General features: G+C 49.9%; 6 protein-coding genes across 6 annotated transcripts; all 6 read left to right on the top strand.

Moving 5' to 3' along the window:
- The first annotated feature begins 620 nt into the window (after nucleotides 1–620).
- Nucleotides 621–1,041, top strand: BC939DRAFT_470932 (uncharacterized protein). Its single transcript, XM_051558181.1, is given in 3 exon segments — nucleotides 621–647; nucleotides 666–894; nucleotides 1,017–1,041. 2 exon segments carry the CDS (start codon nucleotides 631–633, stop codon nucleotides 883–885), a joined length of 237 nt encoding a protein of 78 aa, XP_051406010.1. The 5' UTR covers nucleotides 621–630; the 3' UTR covers nucleotides 886–894; nucleotides 1,017–1,041.
- Nucleotides 1,042–1,189: 148 nt separating this feature from the next.
- On the top strand, nucleotides 1,190–8,389 carry BC939DRAFT_74064 (Sec63-domain-containing protein). Its single transcript, XM_051561873.1, has 4 exons — nucleotides 1,190–1,208; nucleotides 1,292–1,373; nucleotides 1,479–1,543; nucleotides 1,634–8,389. Exon 4 carries the CDS (start codon nucleotides 1,650–1,652, stop codon nucleotides 8,202–8,204), a length of 6,555 nt encoding a protein of 2,184 aa, XP_051406009.1. The 5' UTR covers nucleotides 1,190–1,208; nucleotides 1,292–1,373; nucleotides 1,479–1,543; nucleotides 1,634–1,649; the 3' UTR covers nucleotides 8,205–8,389.
- BC939DRAFT_470927 (uncharacterized protein) lies at nucleotides 8,354–10,523 on the top strand. Its single transcript, XM_051558180.1, has 3 exons — nucleotides 8,354–8,686; nucleotides 8,849–8,869; nucleotides 8,968–10,523. The coding sequence occupies exons 1-3, from the start codon at nucleotides 8,575–8,577 to the stop codon at nucleotides 10,272–10,274; spliced, it is 1,440 nt and encodes a 479-aa protein (XP_051406008.1). The 5' UTR covers nucleotides 8,354–8,574; the 3' UTR covers nucleotides 10,275–10,523.
- Nucleotides 10,524–13,209: 2,686 nt separating this feature from the next.
- Nucleotides 13,210–15,043, top strand: BC939DRAFT_508794 (uncharacterized protein; the record flags this gene model as incomplete). The annotated part of the gene is made up of 3 exons (XM_051561043.1): nucleotides 13,210–13,456; nucleotides 13,553–13,752; nucleotides 13,865–15,043. 3 exons carry the CDS (start codon nucleotides 13,210–13,212, stop codon nucleotides 15,041–15,043), a joined length of 1,626 nt encoding a protein of 541 aa, XP_051406007.1.
- Nucleotides 15,044–15,324: 281 nt separating this feature from the next.
- On the top strand, nucleotides 15,325–17,727 carry BC939DRAFT_497784 (TatD family; the record flags this gene model as incomplete). Its single annotated transcript, XM_051559745.1, has 2 exons — nucleotides 15,325–15,642; nucleotides 16,162–17,727. The coding sequence occupies 2 exons, from the start codon at nucleotides 15,325–15,327 to the stop codon at nucleotides 17,272–17,274; spliced, it is 1,431 nt and encodes a 476-aa protein (XP_051406006.1). The 3' UTR covers nucleotides 17,275–17,727.
- Nucleotides 17,728–22,583: 4,856 nt separating this feature from the next.
- Nucleotides 22,584–23,813, top strand: BC939DRAFT_508792 (uncharacterized protein; the record flags this gene model as incomplete). The annotated part of the gene is made up of 1 exon (XM_051561042.1): nucleotides 22,584–23,813. One exon carries the CDS (start codon nucleotides 22,584–22,586, stop codon nucleotides 23,811–23,813), a length of 1,230 nt encoding a protein of 409 aa, XP_051406005.1.

Here is a 23,813-nt window from a genome sequence, read left to right as displayed (position 1 = left end):
TGCCAGAAAAGCTAGAGAGGCAGAATTCGACATCATCGCAGATCGCCTGCTCAATATGGTTGGAGGATCGCTTGGTAGACAGCGAGATGAAGAGGACAAGGTTGTAATCGGCATTGGTCTAGGCAAGTTTTCATCCACGAGACGACTTTCCTCGTTACATGAGTCCTTCCAATCGTACTTTGTTCAAAGGGTTAGTGCTTCATTGCAAGACATTCGATTTCTTTTTTTTTTTAAAAAAAAAAAAAAAAAAAAAAAAGCTACTGATGACGCTAATGAGGCGCCTTACGTTCTGTGTCCGTTAGGCAAGGGCGCTCGGGTATATTGTCGTGGGCGTCAATGAGTACTACACGTCAAAGAAGTGTCCGATGTGCGAGGAGTTTGTCGGCCAGGTTCAAATACGTCGGCTGTATTGCAAGACTTGCAAGACATACATGCACCGCGATATCATGGCGGGCCACAATATTTGCAACGTTATTCAAGGGCACTTGCTTCAGCAACAGAGGCCACTCTATCTTCAGCCTGTAGATGAGAATGGTAGATATCCTTGGATGGAAGCTACACAGACAGTAACCGATAGCGCGAGCACCAGTAGCAGCAGCATCAATAGTAACAGTAGCACTAGCAGCATCAATGGTAACAGTAGCACTAGCAGCACCAATAGCACCAGTAGTACTAGCAGCACCAGTAGTACTAGCAGCACCAGCGCCAGCAAGGGCAGTGTGGCCCGAAAGAGGACAGCATCAACCGCGGCTGCAGAACAAGAAGGAGCTCCAAGGCGCAAGCGTGCGGCCAATGCGGCATCAGGGCAGGAATCGGCAACTAGCCAGGCCCCAGGAAGTGCCTAAACCCCATCTCAACCATATATGTGTTCGCAAGCACATTTAAAAATGATCGGTAGGTGTAATTTATATCCTAAAGCTGCATAATTCTGTTATTGCACGCCGAAATTCTTTTACTGCATGTATTTGCTTATGCTCACCAAAAAAATTCTATGGCGTCGCCTTTTGCTGACGTAGTTGGTGCGTTTTTAATGCTCCAACGTGTGCTCTTGCCCCTCACATACATTGTCAATCGAGGCAAACACCTCTTTGTCACTTCTACCATCTCTATTCTCCCCCTACTCCTTCACCCCCACTATTCGAAACTCGTACGGCAGGCGACGAACCACTGCTTCTATCAGGAAAATAAGAACAGATCACGATCGAGTTGTAAGGACCTGCGGCTGATCTGATGGCGCCACTAATATCTCTTGGACAGTAAAACTGACAGCGCTCGGTCTCCGCTTCAATAGCATTTTGGGACGAAACCACCAGTCGTAGCATCTCGGTCGTTAGTGTCGCTTCTTCTATTTTCTGTTTACCATCTAGTATTTGGTATGTCTGGCGCCGCCTTGCAAGAAGACCGAGTTTTGTTTTCGCTGTGATTGACTTTCACTGTACACTAACTGCTACAGATATCACTTATCCTCTAGATTCCAGCTGTTCGGTCACTCTTCAGCTTTCCTCGAGCTCAGGCTTTACTTTCTGTTTAACTCGTCGTGAAGGTCCGTCTACTGATCCTGATATCTCTTGATTTGGCCTACTCCAGGAGTATCAAACAACAGAACTAACCACACACGACTCTCCATAATTAGATCTTGCCACTAAATCATGGCTGACAAAGTAGCAAAGGACCAGCAGTACCAGTACGCGCTCAATTCGAACTTGGTTCTCCATGCAAATCGGTCAGATAACCCACGTCGGGGTAACGAACCCACCGGAGAGGCCGAGTCCCTATATGGCCGCATCGACCCCAAGGAGTTCGGTAGCAGGGCCATAAGGGACTTGTCCAAGATCGAAGAGGTGAAGAAGAAAAAGAGCGAGCCCAGTGAGAAGAATCTGGAAAGACGTAAAAAGAGAGCCGAGGAAAAGTCGTTGCGGAGCGCATATGGATACTCTTCAGTCTTGGCCGCGACAGAGGATCTCGAGAGTGGAGGATACAGACCCAGGACCAGGGAGACGAGACACACATACGAATTGATCTTGACGTTCGTTCAGCGTTACCTCGGCGATGTATCACACGATGTTGTTAGGAGCGCTGGTGACACCGTCCTTCAGATCCTGCACACGGATACGTTAAAGGATTTCGACAAGAAGAAGGAGATTGAGGACATCATTGGCCCTGTCAGCTCGGATCAGTTTTCTGTTCTTGTCAATCTCGGCAAGAAGATCACGGACTACAATGCAGGCACGGAGGAAGTAACTGTCGATCAGGACGGTGAGCTCAAAAAGGTCGGCGAGATTGACGAACAATACGGAGTAGCTGTTGTATTCGACGAGGAGGAGGAGGAGGAGGACGTCTATTCCTTGCATTCCGAATCTGAACATGAGGACGAGGAGGGTCTGGATACCGCCCAGGATGTCGTTGTTGGTGCTGGACAGGTTGAGCAGGAGGAAGAATCCGCGATGGATGTGGACGAGAATGAGGCCGTACGCGTTGGGGCCTCAGAAGCCAAGGTCGACACGACAAAGAAACTTCAACCCCATCAAGTCGACGCCTACTGGCTGCAACGTTTCATCTCAACATTTTACAAGGATGAAATTGTGGCGCAGGAGAAGACGGACGCTGCGATGGATATTCTCGCCTCAGAGACTGTTAATATGCGTGATTGCGAAAACGAGCTCATGGCGCTGTTTGATTATGACAAGTTTGAGTTGGTCAGCATGCTGACGAGGAACCGCGACGTGATCGTCTGGTGCACGAGACTTGGCAAGGCGAATGAGCAAGAACGCACAGAGATCGAGGCCAAGATGAGAGAACTTGGTCTGGATTGGATTATCAAGGGATTGGGCAATCAAGCAGGCGCCAAGTCAGACCTCCGTCGGCGAGGCACTGGACAGGCACCAACAGCCGCAGGCCCAATGGCCGTTCTCCCCAAGGAAAAGGGACCTGCTCCAGCCACCGCGGCCCCTCGCCAACTCATTGACTTGGAGGCGATGTCATTTGCTCAAGGATCCCATTTGATGTCGAACAAGCGTGTTCATGTTCCTGAGGGATCATTCCGTCGTCAAAAGAAGGGGTACGAGGAGGTACATGTTCCGCAGCCAAAGAAACCTTCTGGAGATCGTCCAAAAAAGCCCAAGAGCGAACTCCCGGAGTGGATTCAAAGCGCCTTTCCGCACGGATTGAACCAGATTCAGACAGCAGTGTATGATGTGGCGTATGGTTCAGACGAGAACATGCTTCTGTGCGCCCCAACTGGTGCTGGTAAAACCAATTGTGCGATGCTTACAGTGTTAAACGAGATTAATAAGCACCGCGATCCCAAAACCGGTGCCATTGATAAGGATTCGTTCAAGGTCGTTTATATTGCTCCCATGAAGGCATTGGTTCAGGAGATGGTCGGAAACTTTGGCGAGCGCCTGAAGCCATTCGGCCTCTCTGTTCAGGAACTGACTGGAGATCGACAAATGAATAAGCAGCAGATCGCGGAGACACAGATGATCATCACGACGCCTGAGAAGTGGGACATTATCACACGAAAGGCAACCGACAGAAGCTACACCAACCTCGTCCGCCTCATCATCATTGACGAGATTCATTTGCTGCACGATGACCGTGGACCAGTACTGGAGTCGATCGTCGCTCGTTCTTTGCGGTACATGGAGCAGTCGCAGGAATTGATCCGCCTTGTTGGTCTTTCTGCTACGCTTCCGAACTATGTTGATGTCGCCACTTTCCTTCGCGTCGACACAAATCGCGGAATGTTCCACTTCGACGGATCATGGAGACCCTGCCCGCTCAAGCAGGAGTTTATCGGAATTACAGAAAAGAAGGCCATCAAACGTTTCCAAGTCATGAACGAGGTCACATACGAAAAGGTCATGGAGCATGTGGTACAACCCGAGGGTGACCAAGTCCTGATCTTTGTCCATTCCCGCAAGGAGACCGCCAAGACTGCTCAAACACTTCGTGACATGGCACTGGAGAACGATACAATCACACATTTTGCCAGACCCGACGGTGGAGCCAGAGAGATTTTGTTGGCAGAAGCAGAGCAAGCTAGTGATGCCGCACTCAAGGACTTGCTGCCCTATGGTTTTGCAACCCATCATGCCGGTATGACTCGTGCGGATCGCGAGGCTGTCGAGGAACTGTTCACGGCTGGCCACATCAAGGTTCTTTGCTCAACTGCTACTCTTGCTTGGGGTGTCAACTTGCCAGCCCACACTGTCATTATCAAGGGCACTCAAGTCTATTCCCCGGAGAAGGGTCGCTGGGCTGAGCTGTCACCCCAGGATGTTCTTCAGATGCTGGGAAGAGCTGGTCGTCCCCAGTTCGACGAGTTCGGTGAGGGTATTATTATCACAACCCATTCCGAACTTCAGTACTACCTTTCGTTGCTGAATCAGCAGCTCCCCATCGAGTCACAGTTCGTGTCCAAGCTTGCAGATAATCTCAATGCCGAAATCGTCCTTGGAACGATTAAGAACCGCGACGAAGCTGTTCAATGGTTAGGATACACATACCTGTACGTCCGCATGCTTCGTAACCCATCTCTGTATGGGATCTCACCCGACGATCTCGAGGACGATCCCTATCTGCAAAAGAAGCGCGTCGACATCATCCACTCTGCAGCGACTATTATCGACAAGTGCAACATGATCAAGTACGATAAGCGCACAGGAAAGTTCCAGGGTACAGAGCTCGGACGCATTGCCTCGCACTACTACATCTCTCACAACTCGATGGCGACCTACAACCAGCATCTCAAGCCCATGATGTCGCACATTGAGCTGTTCAGAGTGTTCTCTCTCAGCGACGAATTCAAGTACATCCCAGTCCGTGAAGAAGAGAAGGCTGAATTGCAAAAGTGGTTGGAACAGGTTCCCGTACCCATCAAGGAGAGTATCGAGGAGCCGACTGCCAAGATCAACGTCCTGCTGCAGTCTTACATCTCTCAGCTCAAGTTGGAGGGGTTCGCGCTCGTCAGCGACATGGTATATGTGACCCAGAGCAGTGGACGTATTCTGCGTGCCATTTTTGAGATCTGTCTTCGCCGCGGATGGGCTCAGCTTACTCGTAAGGCGTTGGATCTTTGTAAGATGGTCGAGAAGCGACAGTGGCTCTCTATGACGCCTCTTCGCCAATTCAAGGCCATCAACCCGGAACTGATCAAGAAGATTGAGCGCAAGGACTTCGAATGGGTTCGCTATTTTGACCTGTCCTCTCAGGAGATCGGTGAGCTCGTTGGCGTTCCCAAGGCCGGCAAGTTGCTTGAGAGATACATTCACGAGTTCCCTAAGCTAGACCTTCAATCTCATGTCCAGCCACTTACACGTTCTATTCTGAAGGTCGAGCTCACTATCACGCCGGACTTCAAGTGGGACGAGAAGGTTCATGGAACAGCAGAGGCGTTCTGGATCTTGGTCGAGGACGTGGACGGCGAGATGATTTTGCACCAAGAGTCCTTTATTCTGAAGCAACAGTATGCCGAAGAGGAACACCTTATGACCTTTACGGTGCCGCTGTTCGATCCTCTCCCCCCTAATTACTTTGTCAGCATCATCTCTGACCGGTGGCTACATTCCGAGACCCGCTTCCCCATCTCGTTCAAGCATTTGATCTTGCCCGAGAAGTACCCGCCTCATACGGAGCTGCTGGATCTTCAGCCTTTGCCTGTCACCGCATTGCGCAACCGCGAGTTTGAGGAGATATTTTCTAAGTCTGTGACCAAGTTCAACCCCATCCAGACGCAGGTTTTCAACACGTTGTATACTCTGGATGACAACGTCTTTGTGGGCGCCCCTACTGGATCAGGAAAGACTATTTGCGCCGAGTTTGCTATGATGCGCCAGTGGAACAAGAAGCCGGTCAAGGGAGCACCCAAGGGTCGTATCGTCTACATTGCCCCTCACCAGGATGTTGTCGATGCTCGTCGCAAGGAGTGGCATGCCAAGTTCGGAAACGTTCAGGGCGGCAAGACGATTGTGGCGCTCACTGGGGAGACCAGTGCAGATCTTAAGTTATTGGAGCGTGGCGATGTGATTTTGGCGACCCCTGGTCAGTGGGATGTCCTCTCTCGCCGCTGGAAGCAGCGCAAGAACGTCCAGACCGTGCAACTTTTTATTGCAGATGAGTTGCACTTGATTGGTGGCGATATCGGTCCGACCTACGAGGTGATTGTTTCGAGGATGCGTTACATTGCATCCCAAGTCGAGAGCAAGATTCGTATCGTTGCCCTGAGCACGTCCCTGGCCAATGCTCGTGATTTAGGCGAGTGGATTGGCGCGACTAGCCACTCTGTGTTCAACTTCCATCCTATGGTCCGTCCATTGCCTTTGGATGTTCACATTCAGAGCTACACCATCCCCCACTTTGCATCCTGGATGATCGCGATGGCCAAACCAACCTACACCGCTATTACGACCCATTCGCTCGAGAAGCCCGTCATTGTCTTTGTGCCTTCTCGGAAACAATGCCGCCTAACTGTCACAGACCTGTTGACATTCTGTGCTGCAGATGACACACCGGACAGGTTCCTTCACTGTGATCAAGATGTATTGAACACTCACTTGGAGCATGTCCAGGACAGTGCCTTGCAGGAGTCTCTCACGCATGGAATCGGTTTCTACCACGAGGCTTTGAGCAAGGGCGACATGCAAGTGGTCGAGACGCTGTTTGAGTCTGGTGCGATTCAGGTGGTTGTTGCTTCACGAGACACCTGCTGGGGCATTCCCTTGAGTTCGTACATGGTTGTTGTGATGGGCACACAGTACTATGATGGAAAGGACCATCGCTATGCAGACTACCCTACACCGGATATTTTACAGATGATGGGACGCGCCTGCCGCCCCAATGAGGACGAGTCCAGCCGATGTGTGCTCATGTGCCAGTCCAACAGGAAGGAGTTTTACAAGAAGTTCTTGTTCGAGGCGCTCCCGGTGGAGTCGCATCTGGATCACTTTTTGCACGACCACTTCAACGCCGAAATTGTGACAAAGACAATTGAGAACAAGCAAGATGCGGTTGATTATCTTACATGGACGTTCTTGTACAGACGCATGGCACAGAACCCGAACTATTACAACTTGCAGGGTGTGACCCATCGTCACCTTTCGGATCACCTGTCCGAGTTGGTGGAGACGACGATCAACGACCTGGTGACATCAAAGTGTATTGCAATCGAGGACGAGATGGATGTGTCACCACTGAATCTGGGTATGATTGCAGCATACTACAACATCAACTTCTCGACTGTCGAATTGTTCAGCTCCAGCTTGACGCCAACGACAAAGCTGAAGGGTCTCTTGGAGATCATCTCGACGGCAGCAGAGTATGAATCGATCCCGATCCGCCATCACGAGGACCAGGTTCTGAAGCGCATCTACGACCGTTTGCCCGTCAAGTTAGGCAATGTGAAGTTTACGAACCCTCACCACAAGGTCAACATTTTGTTGCAGGCTCACTTTTCGCGTACACAGCTTCCTGCAGATTTGGCATCGGACCAGACGCTTGTTGTTAGACAAGTGATTCCGCTATTGCAGGCATGTGTGGATGTGATTTCCTCGAATGGATGGCTGCCACCCGCGCTGGCTGCGATGGAGTTGGCGCAGATGAGCGTGCAGGCGATGTGGGATCGAGACTCGCCATTGAAGCAGGTTCCGTACATGACGAGCGAGAGGATCAAGCGGTGTGAGGCCAAGGGAGTTGAGTCTGTGTTTGATCTCCAGGATATGGAGGACGAAGACCGGGATGCAGCACTGCAGGTGGACGAAAGACAGATGCGTGCAATTGCGGAGTTTGTGAACCGGTACCCGAGCGTTGAGGTTGGATACGAGATTGAGGACGAGGACGAGATCAAGACAGGCCAGCCTGTGGTGATCGAAGTGCAGCTGGAGCGTGAGGGAGATGAGGAGGAGCTGACGAGTGTGCCGGCACCGTTCTTCCCGACGAAGAAGGACGAGGGCTGGTGGATTGTTGTGGGCGACCCGGCAACGAAGACATTGCTGGCGATCAAGAGGATTACGCTGCAGCGGCGGTTGAAGGTGAAGCTGGAGTTCGTGTGCCCACGTGCGGGTGAGCAGACGTTCAAGCTGTACACGATGTGCGACAGCTTCCTGGGATGTGACCAGGAGATCGACATGAAGCTGACGGTTGCAGAGGGCGAGGAGGAGGAGAGCGATGAAGAAGAGGAGGACGAAGATGTGGAGATGCAGGAGTAGAACGATGGCTAGTTTTATTTCACTTCTTGTCAAGTATTATCTTTAGTAAAGCAGTAAATGGAATGCTTACTCATGCGATAGATACGACTTTGTTGCCAGGATCCTCCATTTGAATGAGTGCACGGTGTTCTGTCCTTCTCTATTTCCATACTCCTCTTTCTGCATCCCGCATCCCTCACTCTTCATTCATTCATTCATTCCTAATCGCGTCTTTCCTTTTCCCCCTCCCAGCCAATCATTATTCTTTCACATCACTCCGCCGACCCTCATTCCCCATCATAAACCACCACTTCTCAACCAAACAAACTGCACGCCCTTTTTTTTTCTGCCGACTCGAACATACCTCTGAACCCCTGCAGAGCTGGAACCAATGCTCCCTTTCACACCCTCAACGTTGTACAGGCGGATGGATGCCACTCGAATAGCCCGCGAGGTCGTCAAAGGCATCCCCGCTGGCCTGGTCATCTCTCTCAATGCCTGGGGTAAGGCTCTCTCTCATATTCATACTCAGATTACTTTAGCATGCGTCTGTGACATGATCATTATTATTGATCTGAACACTGTCGACATATATATTTTTCATATACTAACCCCTACGATTTGGTTACGAACATTACGTTCATACGAATGAACTTATTTTTTAGCGGTGTCTGCCTGGCTAAAAGGTATGTACAGCGCCTTTTCTAATAGAAGGGATACCCAGGCAGTGACCTTTGGGCCGGTTGAACTGACCTCTGATGGCAATGGTTATCTACCTGAATAGCAACGATCCTGATCAACTCACAGCCGCGCTGGCTCTTCCGCAAGAAACGCTGGAGCGAAGGGGAGATGCGTGCGATCAGCTGCTATTACCTCGTTGTCGCCTACCTCATGCTCCGGGTCGTCCGTCTCACCTCGGCCCTCACCAAGCGGCCCGGACGGCCCTACGGCGACTTCTTCCGCAATACTCGGCCAATCCTTGGCAAGATCGCTATCTTCTCACTCGCCACCATGCTCATGGACGAGTTCGTCATGTTTTATATCCTCCGGAAATTTGGGCTCGAGAAACGAAGGATCTTGATCACAGGGCGACCGCTCGAGAAGGACGAACATGGTCATGTCCAGATGAGCGATGATGACTGCTGTATCTGCTACGGCGCCATGTTGGACTCGGAGGACGACGAGGATTTACTGAACCAGGCAGATCCGTATATGAACGGGAGGGGATTGAATAGAGATACGGACCATGTGCTCGAGAACTTTTGTACGGTCAGGCAACATGTGGCCCATCGTGGGTGTATCCGCAAATGGTATAATTATGGGCCGAAGGGCTATCGGCCGATGGAGGCATTCAGGATCTTTAATTGGGGAACGACTCTCCATGGAGCCGTTGCAGGAATAGGAAGGGCGACGCCTAGAGCTATGGGCAATCGGATCGGGCTCGGGTGGTTGCTGGCGTTACCGGACAACAGAGCCGAGACTGATAGGAGATTGAATGTCATAGCAAGAGTAGGAGCCGCGAGAGCGGCTGGTGCTGCGCATGCGCACGGGCCAGCCGAGGAGCAGGAAGATACCCGTCGGACAGAGTCGGTTGGAGGGGCAACTACAGCGATTGGAACGCCGACGATGACCCAACAAATAGATCAGCAGCAGGATGCAGGAATGGAAGAGCTACGGGATACTACTGCCCAAGCACAGCAGCCAGAGTCAGAAGATGCAGCGGATGCTGCAGAACCTGTGCTACGACCCTTGTTCCCTCAGCAGGATGATCTAGACACACTCTCTTCGCAGAACGCAGGACGCAAGACGTGCCCCGCGTGTCGTCAGCAGCTGATCCTGAATTTTGTGGACCTTGCCAAGGGGCGGAAAGAGATGGGGTATTTGAAAAAGCTGCAGGATCTCGGACGGGACATGACAAAGTTTTCGGATTGGAGAGGATTGATCCTGAGGAGTTTGATTACGGCGGGATGGGTCGGGGTGACGATCGTGGGAGGCAAGCTAAGGATCATGGCGATGGATAAGGCCATTGCGAAGCATCAGAAGAATAGGGCTTTGGCGACACTTTCAGCGTTGACGACGGAAATGTCGTAGGACCTAGACAGCTTAGACACACATTACAGTACCTTACAGACAACTGGCTTTTCGAGCTATTACCTATCTTGCCTATCTTTAACACATTTATTTGTATTTTGCATAGTAAAAAAGAGTAGAAAAATATATGAATCCCTAAGAATTACAGTTTTTTACATTAGCGAAAAAAGATGAGTAAGGCCGAATACTGGCCAAAGTAGTGTCTGTGCGCACGCGGCCTTTTTTGGGCTAGAAATAAATAGCTGTGGCTCGAATAAGTTAGATTACCCGTGCCCGGACGGATGTTCACACAGAATGTTAGGGGAGTGTCAGTTCTATTTGAGCTCAATACTAGAGATTCGGGGAACGACTCATCTGTGTGTGTGGAAGTGAAGGGAGTTACTGTTGAGATGTGCAGGGAATCGTCTGCTGCGGCGGTCTGTTTTCCCTGCCACCTGCGCTTGTGTCCAAGCTTTCTGTATTGCGCGTTCTAGGCGCTCGTCCGACTTGGGGGCATATTTGGCGGATGTGTTCCTTGGGCGGAAGTTTTAACGCGCTTTGTGCTGTCCAAAGTGATTCTTTCAGAGACATTTACAGTTTAGGAGGGGCGTGCTCCTCTTCAGGGGCAACTTTTCGCTGAACACCATAGCCAGTGCTCAGGAACTTCTCGTCTCCAAAACTGAAAAATACGTGCTTTTCCTCATCATTGTGGTCGTGAGCATCCTTATTTGCTTGTCTTCATTTCAATGTTTGGTAGACTAGCATGAATCGTTCACCCCCTGTGTGTGCGTTTGAATACGAAGTAAAAGCCGGTTTGAGCTAGATACCTCATCAAATCTCTGGTATTCCCTTGAGGGCGATAGTCGAACTGGTGGAGAAACTTGTGGGCGCGCCATCCAATATTCTTCACGCCCAATTTGATACTCCTTTGTATAAATGCGCTGAGATGCAAGCAGCACCTACGTACAAACCCTCTCACCCCTCCTTCTCTCCATCGAATGCGGTATCGAACTACGACTGTCATTGAACTAATTGACACGTATCCATTCAACTTAGATCCGACTGCATGCAATATCTAGCAACGATGCGAGCGTATAATTTTTATAAAATAAAGCTTGTATGTCCAACAGTTCTTTGCGCGGTCGAATCGATATGATTGCTATTACTTGTTTTGGATACTTTTTTCATTGATGCGAATGGTCTCTAATTCTCGGTAGCAAGAGTGAATCAGCTGTAGACATGACAGGGAAACAAGATTCGCTCCTAACTTGCTTTCTTCATCCTTGCCGCTACCTTGAAGGCGACGGGGATTTTTCTTCCTCCGTAGAACGCGCGTGAGCATGTAAAACGCGTTGCAGCAACGCGGTTTTTGACGTTCGAAAGATATGAATTTCCAAGGAGAAACACCCTGCAGGTCTATCTTTATTAGTTTTTTTATGAGCATTCATACCACCCTTGTTAGGCTACCAGAGAGAAAGAGCCATCCTGTCAATAACAAATCGGATCTCGAACAAGGCCTTTGTCAAGCGGCGGGGTTTACTTTATCTGCATGGGTGTCCTCAAGTCGCAATTTGCATAGAATTCATGAGCGGCGTAGAATTGATGACCGATCTCAGTAGTTGAAGCAAACATCTGACACCGAACAACATCCGCCTTTTTTTTTTCTATTTCTTATTTTTAAAACCCGTGGAACAAGCACCCATAGGGGATACTGGACCTAACTCTAGAGCTATGCAGCAGACGACCACGAAATAAACGTGGCAAGGAACAGCTTTTCAAACAGACTGTTCAACTCCAGTGACAAGTTTTAATGGAGGATGGTCTTCAGTCCCAGGTCACTGTTTACAGATGGTAGGTTCGAGGTAGACGTGTTTCGAGGTGGACATGTTCATCGTATAGTCAGAGCAGCGGGACACTCGCACAGAGTTTGTATCGTTAGAGAGAGAGAGGGACACTGGTTCGCGGGATTGTTCAAAGTTCATGTGCAAGATCCTCAGGCGGACGACTGCCACTCACTCTGTTTGAATCGTTTCATCTCGAGCTGCTGAACGCGACAAGTTTTAACGCGCGTCGTCCATACCGTGAGTACATCTCATAACCAGACAAATGCCCTGGGCTGTGCACGAAAAATAACACCTTTTAGGCGTTCGATTTTAATTCGACGTCCTAGGGCTACGCCATGTGACCATTACAGGCAGAGCATTACCAGGTCTGGGTCATTTCTTGGAGGAGGTTAATCACATTGCTTTTTCACATAAAAGACTTTATTTGTCTTCTTCAAACAAAGAAGAATGAAGGAAAATTATCAGAAGTTGCCGAGGAGAGGTTAGCTTGAGCGGTAACTACGGTTTTCGATTTGAAGGTAGCATGGCATGGTAGTGGGCTCTATGACGCAGAAATAAAGAAGCTCAGAAAAATCGTGGCAAAAAGACTGGTGTGTAACCATACAATACAAACCCTATAGCCTATTTACACTGCGAATGTGTGCACGTTATATCCTTAAATATACATGAGTTATCAGATCCTGATGGGTCCTTCTACATTGACGAAGAACAGGAGGAGTAGGCTGTCAGGAATAGACATAGACATAGACATAGACATAGACATAGACATAGACATAGACATAGACATAGACATACGGTCAAAGTCTAGGTGTGGAGATGGCAAAGAGGAGTGTACGGATTCTACTTTGAAATAAGAAAATAAGATGGGCTCAGCGTGCATTTTGCTTGATTACTTTCCCTCATCACTGCGGTTGGTGCGTGGGTGTCCAGACGCACACTGTCCCTGTGCCTGAAATTGCTTCGATCACCCTTTCTTCCGCCGAAGAAACGATGGGCCTTCTCTTCCCTCCCCACCTCCCACCAAGCAACCCACCCTCATCTCACTTATCCTCACCACGAAACATTAAACACTCTCCTCCCTCGTCCCTGCTTCCTCCGCAAAGGCCTGTAAAATGTCCGACATCACACCTCTACAACCAAATTGTATCGCCTCGGATGGGTCCGCCCTCTGGGCACACACACTTATCAGGGGTCTCGGCAGAGTAAACGACACCATCCTCCTCACCCAGTCCAGCGCCAATCCTACTAGCCCCAAAGATCTGACCTGGAAAGTTGTCTCGTCCGTCTCCCAACCTGGTTTGTACATCCTCCAGGGACTAGCTCAAATCAGAAGTCTGGTCTGCTCTGTCGACAGCAAAGGTGTCTTCACAATCATGAGCACCAGCTCTAAATCCTTCGAGTCCGATCAAGCACCCAGCCGGATACGTGAATATTAATACGACCCCGCCAACGGAGGCAGCTGGACCAATGTCGATGTCACAGATAACTACAAGTGGTCCTTCACTGCCGACAGTGTCATGTTCACTGTGCCGAACGGCGACGGCAGTGTGTTGATGCACGTCTACGGCACCTCAATTATCAGTAATTCAATCACCTTTGCCATCTTTGACAAGACTCGGCACATCTTTGTCGAACAGAATGCTACATGGTCCACGGTAAGAGCAATTTGAACGACATTTGTTTTACTATCGACATTGCCATGCAATTGTTTAACAAAAAAAAAAAGACTAAGCGTGCTATGCTCTAATGCTTAATTTTCTCCCACAGCCCATTGGAAGCGGTACTCCCAACGCCTTTGCCGTGACCTCCATGAACTTTGGGAACTCCACCGTAGCCTTGAAAATCATACCCCTGAACCCAACAGCAACTCCGTCCACCAGCTCGTCCATCAAGGTCATTTCTGCGCCGGCCAGCATGGGCACAAGTTGCTCGCTTTTCTCCGGAACAGTGAGGGGTGCGATACTTGGAAACGATTACTATATTTTCTGTTCGAATTCTGGACGGTCGCTCAACTACCTAGCGACCTCGGACGGGATCACGTTCAATGCTCCCGTCAAGGTCAACACCTCGATCGGATACCCAGAGTCCTTCTTCCCCTTTGCATCAACCCCCGGATCAGGTGTGACTTGGGCGTTCATGAACAACGACACCAGCATAGCTGGACTGACCTTGTCCGGACCCAACATTGGAGCATGGCAGGACATGAACTATTCGATCAATGTCACAGGCTGGTCGAACCCGAATGGAGGATCCAGTGGATCCTCTGATGGATCATTTGGTGGTTCTTCCAACAGCATATTCAAAGGAGGAGTGCCGGTGTCCGCCATCATTGGAATAGTTATCGCCTGCTTAACTGTCCTGTGTGTAGTCAGTACCTGGACCTGTCGTTACATGGCCAGACGGAAGAGACTGCAGTCTGTGGAGGTAGTGCACGCCTCTTGTATGCCTTTACAGCAGACATCGACGACGTTTGTGCCACCCACATTTGAGAACTATGAGCATGGACAGCAATATCAAATGTATCCGCCACCACCATCAGTTCAGGCACATCAGTCGCATGACCAACCCGAGATGTCGCCAGCACCAGCGTACACACCCTACCCGACAAAGAACGACGAGATGGGTGCATCATTATCATCGCCGTACATCCCTGCAACCACTGCTTCTGTATCATCCACGCCTACTTTCGCACAGCCACAGCACCTACAGCAGTACCCCGGAACAGCAGTAGGGCGGCCACAGACGGATGTGCAGTATGTTGCGCCGCCTTTAAGTACCGCAACAGCGGCATATCCCAGTAGGCCTGGTCCGCAGTTGTATCCTGCATCTGCTGCGCCGCAAGACTACGGCGACCAGCATTTATTCAGTCAGTCAGTGCCTCAGGCAAACCTTAGACAGAACCCGCAGGAGGGGGTGCCGCAACCAGGGAGCCAGTACCATTACTGAGCAACGCACTCTTTCATTATGAAACTTGCGAAATAAACGAGCGTAGAATAATCATGATGCTTCTTGCCTCGTAAAAAAAAGGAACTGTGTAAGCCAACAGAAAGCCCGTGCATACAAGATGGCGCGCCGAGAGGGTACAAAGATAGAGAACGCGTGTCCCTCAGCCTGCTAGCTCGGTCTTCCATTGCCTTCCATTGTCATTTGATTCCTTATTCTCATTCCTATTCTTCAGTTCCGCCCTCACTCTTTTCTAAACGAGCAGGGAGAAAGAAAAATCAGCTATGTGTGGAGGAGGCAAACACGACGCTCAACAGCAACAGCCAGGGGGCGAGACCCTGGCCTTCCCCGGGCATCTCTACAGCCAGTTAACAGATGCGCATTGCCACATTCAGGATGATCGTCAGAACATCAACAGCCTGGTCCATTCGTGGTCCTCATCAAGCGACAAAAGTACCAGCAGCGATGCGACAGTGGCACCTTTATTGACCGGAAAGGTCTGTCTTATGGGCGTCCAACCCTCCAAGGATCTTGGTCTCCCCGTCCAGGACGATGGGTCAATATCCATTAGTACCGCCGCCCTCTCCTTGAACTCGTCCTCGGTACGTTCGTCCTCGACTCCGGTTGTCACGGTAAGCTGGAGCGACACCGATACTCAGGGGGATTGGGATCTGGTCTCGAAATTGGCCCAGGATCATCCGGACCGATTCGTGCCCTGCTTCGGGATCCATCCTTGGTTCACGCACAAGTATAGGCCCTTGGAGGGATCAACAGGGAGTGGGATAGAGCTGCGAGGCGTAAGTGCAGGTGGAGCAGCAGAGCAGAGTGCCGAGGGGGCTTCACCAACGTTGTCGTTCTCGTCCGCGTTTTTGACACCGGTCCCTGAACCTGGGCTGAGGAGAGAGGCATTCTTGGCGATGTCGAAGCAGCTCCAGGAACAGATGGCAAAAGAGAACCAGGAGAAGGTCGCAGCTGGAGACAATGATGATGGCGCTCAGGAGGGAATGACCCATCAGGATGCTGCAGTCGGATCGAATGCGGTGGAGGAGAATGGAGCGAATGCAAAGTTGATGGAGATCTCGACTCACCAGCAGCATGACCCACGGTTCGCGCATTATCAGAAGGTACTTGGCTTACCTACTTCGGCATCAGAGGAGTACTTGCGCGACTTGTCGAAACGACTACCTGAGCCCCGAGCACTTGAGCCGGCATTGAAGGAACTGCGGCGGCAGCTGGAGGCACACCCACATGCGGTCGTCGGAGAGATTGGGTTGGACAGGACCGCGCGTGTACCAGAGCCCTCGATACCATCGTCGTCATCAACAACAGCAACAACAACAGCAGGGTGCGATAACGGCGATAAGGAGAAGAAGGATCCGAACCAGAAGCGGACCACCTTGGCATTGACGTCGATTCAGCATCAGCTGGACATTGTGCGGGAGCAACTTAAATTGGCCGCATCCCTGAATCGAGCGGTCAGTTTCCATTGTGTCCAAGCGTATGGCCATTGGCACGATTTCTTGATTCAGGAGGGCAGGCGGCTGAAGCAGATGGAGGCCGGTAACGACTACCAATTGCAGCTGCAGCAGATTCATGCGTCTGGAGGCACTGCGGCGATCTCACCGATCAGTCCGTCGGGGATTCGGTTGAGCAAGAAGAGTGCAGCGCGGTTGAGGAAGGAGGCCAGGGATGCGGCGTGGGAGAGGCATGTGGCTTCGACACTTCAGGAGTCATCGGATGAGGACGAGGACGATGAGGAGAGCGGAGACGACAAGGACGAGAGCAGGAGCGGCGACGATGGATCTAAGAGTGTTGCATCTTCGACTCTGAATGCGGTGACGATGACGACGACAACGGCCGCAGGAACAAGTGGTACGGATGAATCAACAGTGGCTCCAAAGTACGAACCAGTTCTCCCACCTCGGCTCTGTATGCACAGTTATGGTGGCTCGATCGATATGCTGAAGGCGTTCACGAAACTTGATCACCCGCCCGAGATTTTCTTCTCGTTCTCGATCCTGATCAATGGACGGCTTCAGGAGAAGAAGTTGAGGGAGCTAATCTTGGCGGTTCCAGAGGATCGGTTGTTGATCGAATCGGATCATCACTCGCATACACAGGTGGATCGGCTATTGGTCGAGATGGCGTCCAAGGTGGCCGAGATCCGTGGATGGACCATTGAGAAGACCGTGGAGAGATCGGCAAGGAATTGGCAGCGGTTTGTTTATGGATGAAGGAAAGAAAAGAGTGCATGAGAGGGTGAAGGTCGAGATGAGAAACAGGGGCGAGCCCAATCATGCATAAAATCGCGCATGTGTAGGCGAGGGAAGAGGAGGAGGAGGAAGTGCGATGGTGCATGCGCGCGTGAGAGAGATATAGAGATAGAGAGACGGAATATGAATGGCGGCAGATCACAAAGGCGCTACTACAGAGCACAAGAAGGTCGCGCGAGGGAAATGATTGTTCATACTGTCCATATTTAGGAATGTAAGGAGTTACAAGGTAGTTGAGCAGGAAAGAAAGGCATCGTGTGGTGCGTTAGGTTACCCGATGAATCCATGACACCATCTCGAAATAAACAAAGAGGCATCCTTCGGCTATTTACGACGAACGCCTCGGCAAAGCGGCATGCATGGAGACGATGGCGGGAACGGACAGCGCGAGAGCAGGGGTACGAGAGGAGTAAGATGGATGGCGGAATGTATGTGGGAGAGAGAGGGAGAGAGAGAGGGAGAGAGAGGGAGAGAGAGAGAGAGAGAGGGCATATAGGATGAATAAGAGGGATTGAAAGAGGGATAGAGAGTAAAATAGAAAGAGAATAAGAAAAAAGGGTGTGAGGAATAGAGATAGGAGAGTGTGAAAGAGGGTGGTGGTAAGGGACTGAATAGGGCCGGCGAGGAATGGGCGAAGCAGGTTTCGTGTTTGGCCCGGTGGTTGTTCGCACGCGCGCGTGTGTGTGCGTGTGTCCGTACCTGAATGCGGAGGTATGTGCATAACAAACACCGACGTGGATGCAGATCTGTTCGCGACAAGAGACAGATAAAAAAAGAGAAATGAGGCCCGTGGTTTCTAAAAATACCGACCAACAAGAACATCGGGCTATATGGACGAAGTGTTCCCTGCATCGTATGCATGGGCCAGCAATTGTCCAATCAGAGCTCGAGTTGCGTTGCGATTAGAACAACCGTAGGCAGCTCGCGTTTATTTCCATTTCTCCTCCTCTTCTTCTCTCTTACTCATACACGCTTGATTCCGACACTTGGGCAGTGGCAGGTGGGGGAGGGGAATGTCCGCGTCTTGGCATGTCGAGACTGAATGTGGTCCTTATTGAAAAAAAGGGATCCGGCATATTGGTTTCAAATGTCTCCACCTATTGAATTTATTCAATTAGCTTCAGTAAACACTAAAAATTTATTGATTGCATATCGATTGTAGCGCAAAGGGGCGTGTCGATTAATGTCGTCTATTTCCGGGACTATCTGGCCACGTTTCCGCACCCCATTATAGCACCCAGAGCAGCAAAAAAGAGGGTTGGGGATGCATGGAGGATTACAGCTGTCTATTTTTGGCCGTGCTTCCTTAAAATAATACAGCACAAACAGAGGCTGGGACCCTAGTTATCGAGTCCAGTTGGGACTACTTTGCCTCTTTATTGTAAAGACGCGTGTAGAATGAATGTTTGTTTCTCTTTACCTTTTCAGACATACAGGTAGGTCAGACATAACGCGGTGCTCAATATCTATCCTAGCAAGAAAATCCTCCGCACTACCTACACTGCCACATCCATCCCCTGATCTGCCCATGATAGGACCAATGAACAGAAACTGGGTTCCAGGCAGCCATGTACCTTCTTTCCGCTTATGTATCGAATGCCTCGGCAAACCGGACCCAGGGTCTACTCGATCGGCGTTCAAGGCGCAAAGAGCAGAAGGGCTAAAAATAAACAAACTGGGGAACCATGGTGCATGGCTCGCCCCATGTCGCGAAGAGAATAAGCGCGTCCAATGGTTCGACAACTGATGAGAGCGGATTTTTTTGAGAAAGCACGTACGCACAAACCGACGACGGATACGCACGAAAAAAGGAGAAAAACGCGTGCTGTACCGTGTGGCCATAGGGTTCGCAGAAGTTTACGGTTTTTCTTTTTACCACGCTTATGAAGGATGGACGCGGGAGCGGGAACGAGACAGAAACACTATCCACCGGATGCAGTGGAACACACGATTTCCGAAATCAACAAAAAAAAAAGATCGTGGTATCCATCCCTTCCTGTCATTGACGCAATCGGTGCGATCGCCGCACGAGAGGAAAAGATGGAGAAGAGATTGAGACATCGAGGGAACAGTGTGGAAGCTCAGGACGCCTAACTTTTTTTTCTTCTTCTCCCGCTTGCTGTTTTTGCCCATTGACCTTCTGGATCAGATGGAGGTATGGGTTGTTCAAGATTAGCCCTTGACCATGCAGTCATTTGTTTTCATTTCATATCGGCCACTCCAGCGGAACGTATTGAAGGTTTTTGATAGTTCGCATGCACACCGTTCCATCTCTCTTGCATCTCGCTTTATCTCTCTCTCTTTTTCCTCCGCCTTCTTTTCTATTTTTCTCTTCTCATTATGTGTACATGCCTGCGCGGTACGCCTCTGTATTGATGTCTCTCGCGTTAAAAATGATCTCTGGCCCATGGCCTTGCTTTTGCTGCGGTAGTGTACACCAATACCGCGTTATACAGTAATCGGTCGTTTTAAAGTCTAGCGACATGGCAAAAACAAGATGGAGATGGACAAAAGACACCCTTGAAATGCAGATGATTGAGAGCCAAAGGTAATTGAATAAGAGTGCAGGTAAACTAAGAGTATAATGATGGTCTGCACGAGAGGGACACTGAGCACTGCACCACTGTGCTCTGTGAGGTTTGTCTCGCTTCGCTGGCTGTTGTCATTCTGCGCATGTGAGTGGACGTGTATGTACATGCCAATTCATGCACGCATGCATGCGCCTAAGGTGCCTGAGCTTACAGACCGACAGAAGTAGCGGCAGAGAGAGAGAGAGAGGATGGCGAGGATATGCAGGCGCTACTACCAACAATGACCGACGTGTTGTATTGGCAGGAACACAAAGCGGAATCCAATGCTAATGATAGCCCCAGTGTTGGAGAGTTGGATGGTACCCTCGTTTCTGTTCCGCGGTGCATCGCCAGCAAGCTGTTTTTAGCCCGGAGGTGAGTCTGCCTGTACCTTTCAGCTCTACAGATGTCCCTGATATGATTCGAGCATGTGTGGTACGCTGTAGTATATGTGGTATAGTAAGGTTGGCTGACCATGCCATGGCATGATATAGCACTTGCCTCTTGCTTGCTAGCCCTCTTTTTTTTTTACCCTGTTCTCTCTCCCCTTCGTGCTAGGTGAAACAAGCACAGCAATTCCGTACATGTCCAAATATGGTTTAAACATCCATACAAAAAAAATTTCAGGCAACTCCTTTTACGAAGAGGCGATGCAGATACAATCGATATCTTTATACTACCCGCACAACACACATTATACCGAATGAACGTTTTATGCATTCTATACACCCTATATATTTTACAATGAAAAGTTGTAGCAGCTTGAATCAGGGTGTTGTTGTTGTTGCTGCTCAGTTCCTATTATTTTTGAATATCTTACTGTATACAATGCATCGTTCGTCGCACGGTGTGAATTTAGAGTAGGTGGTCATTTCTCAGTTCAATTCAGTCTAATCCAATGTAACTCAATCCAATTGAAAAGGTGTATGGCACGCGTGCAACAGAGAGCTGGAGCTACACAACCATAACAAGTTTCCATTTCCCATGTTTGGCCCGTTTGTTGATACTCATATGCATGTTCGTGCTTTTGTTTACACCTCTCCCTTCCTACCCGCCGACTCCAGGTCTGCATCCTCATTTTGGCGCGCATCCTCATGGTCCAGATGGGGGTGATCACATCGAATCCCCGCCTCTTTCGTATCTTTATCTAGCAAACAATTCAATACCCTTTGTTCTGCCGTGTTTACTCACTACTGTGGTAGTCAACCAGTGACCTAGCCATCTCTCGACGTACACTTGTTTTTGTTTATTGTTGGCCCTCTATAGTTGCATTGTACTCTAGTAGTCAGTGAGCATTACACTGCACTTGTGGGCCCTTTTTTTACTTTTTATCTTTTATCCCTTTTGTACAAGGTGTCATACTCTGCATATTCACTGCCGTACGACAATAACCCGCGCGGACCAAAAAAGAAATGGCGATCCTTATAAATATGCAACCAAAGATCGCCAATTTTTTTCTTTTTTCTCCCTTCCCTTGTATCGTCAGTCTTTCGTAGTTTCTCTGCAGTCTTAACCACCTGTCAATTGTCATCCTTATAACATTGCCATCTCAGCGACGGCCTCCGCGCTACACTTTGCACTTCTTGTTCATCAAAACACATTGCATCGCACGTTACGTGTTTTTTATCTTTGGTGTTTAGTGTTAATTCTGCTTTCCCACTTCGGTCCTTCCTCAACGACCAGAATTTTATTCACACTCGGTTATTCTGTCACCCGTACCTTATTCTATCTTTTTTCCATTGCCCATTTGGCGCTCTCTTATTTCCTGCATTAGTCCAGGTAATTGTCTAGCTCTGCATTTTCATTGCAACTGCGGGATACGATCCACTAGATCCTTTTGAATGGTGACTAAATAACTGAAAAACGAAATATACCACGCACACTTTCCATTATTAGAGAAGATCGCGCGCCTTCGCCGAACCACGTATCAAAAGTTCCAAACCTTTCAAGCTTCAAAAGTAACTCTCCTCATGTCAGACATTAATATCTCAACAGACGATAACATCCCATCAGGTAAGAGAGTCATCATTGCTACTTTCAAGCGAAGAGACTAGTCCAATGAGAAGACGCAACTGAGGGAGCGAGAGGAACGAATGGCGTTCTCGGGTCAGGCTCAGAGCCCGAGGATATGTAGTTGTGCTACGATTGACCAGGATCTTGGGATTTCGTGAGCGCCACAGAAGGAAAAAAAAAAAAAAAAGAAAAGAAAACCGGTTGACTACACAGAGCCGCGAACAACAGAAAAGAGATGAGGAGACATACTCCTTTCTGAGCTCGCTCCCTGCACGCATTGCATTACGTCGCCCACACACCCGGCATCTGCATGTGTCAGGCCCATAGCACAGCGTTCGGGGGTGTGGGGCTTGGGTCGGAGTCTATTTCCATTTGCCCTCTTCTCGATAACAACCCTTGTTTTGTTATCCCTTTCTTGTCCTTCGTCTTTCCCTCCCCCTCTTTCTCTCACCCATTGCAGTGTCCCTTCTGTTTCTTTACTACTACTTCTTCTTCCTCCATTCGTTCGTTTCTCAATAACTGAAAGACGCAGAAACACAGCTACTCTCGCAGTTGAACACCACAACACCACAACACCACAGACTTGACACTGTGATACTAACCACAACGCCTTTTCCCATTCTCGCTTTCTCATCATCCCTCCCCTTTCCATGGTGCCGCTTCCTCTTCTTTCGACCCTCCTTACCGATGGCCACTGACGACATCGCTGTTGACATTGACGACAATATCAACAATCCCAACATTGGAACTAACGCGGACTACACTGATCCAGGCCCACTCGCACTGAGAATCCCAGAGATCCTCGACCACATTATAAAATACCTCCCTACCAGGAACCTGTATGAATTCCAGCTGGTCAGCAAACTGTGGCGTCAAACCGCCCTTGGCCATCGTACCGCATACGGGGCCTTCGTGGACTGCATGAAGGAACTATACGCCTCACGACCTCGACATAAAAACATCTATATGCTCAACACCTATGTTCTCCAATACTCGGCTAATGACACCTACGCCCACTCTCGACCAAATGCCACCCAATTTGTCTTCTCATGCCAAACCGGCTCTGGCAGCGGCGATAGAAGCTATAGCAACCACGATCACCCCCACAAGAAACATTGCAACAGACACGGAGATGGGGCTTTGACCTCGCAGAGTGGCTACTCTACCTCCGAAATCATCAAGAATTTCCATTTCAGACGACGATACTCGGACTCGGACTTGACCTCATCCACATCGAGAATCGCACCGGACGTATGCCCGCCACCTCCAGTGCACCCTTACTCGCCCTACCAGATCGTGCCTTCCGACCAGCACGAGTCCATTAACCGCTTGATGGAGGCGCATTCGATCAGTGGGCCTAGCTCAGCGGATTTCAGCGGCTTCGGCTACGAGACCGGTTCCATGGACTTTGGTCAATCGTCGACTCATGCCTCCAGCCTGAGAGTCGTGCCCTGTCCCTTCGAGACCCTTTCGGACGGCTCACTGTCGAACGACGATGGCTCTCCATCTAACGAATCTCCGAGCGCGAGCACGGCTCTGCATGGGGGACCCGAGTGCGAATTTGAGGAGACAAGTGCAGCAATGGAATGGGCCAAAGAGGAGAAGCATAAATATGTGGAGTTTAAGAGAGGCACCAAGCGTTCACGCGACAGCAAGTCCTCTCGCAACTGGAGCGTGTCGGTGCAGACGTATTTCTCTCAGCGGGCGGCTCTGAACGCGATGATCAAGGCATGCAAGGACTACATGCATCAAAAGGAGGATGAGATGGTCTCGGTCCTGGAGAAAGGGGATGCCCTCCGGATTGTCTGGAATGAATCGACGAGGCAGGAGTACGTCTGGGAGGTCGTTGTAACAGACATGGACAGGGCGGATCCGGGCGATTATGTGGAGGAGGATTATGTGCCGAAGAGCGGTTAA

This window comes from Gamsiella multidivaricata (assembly GCF_025024155.1).
Source record: "Gamsiella multidivaricata strain RSA 2152 chromosome Unknown BC939scaffold_154, whole genome shotgun sequence".
NCBI classification, from domain to species: domain Eukaryota; kingdom Fungi; phylum Mortierellomycota; class Mortierellomycetes; order Mortierellales; family Mortierellaceae; genus Gamsiella; species Gamsiella multidivaricata.
This window is presented reverse-complemented; position numbering and strand designations above follow the sequence as displayed.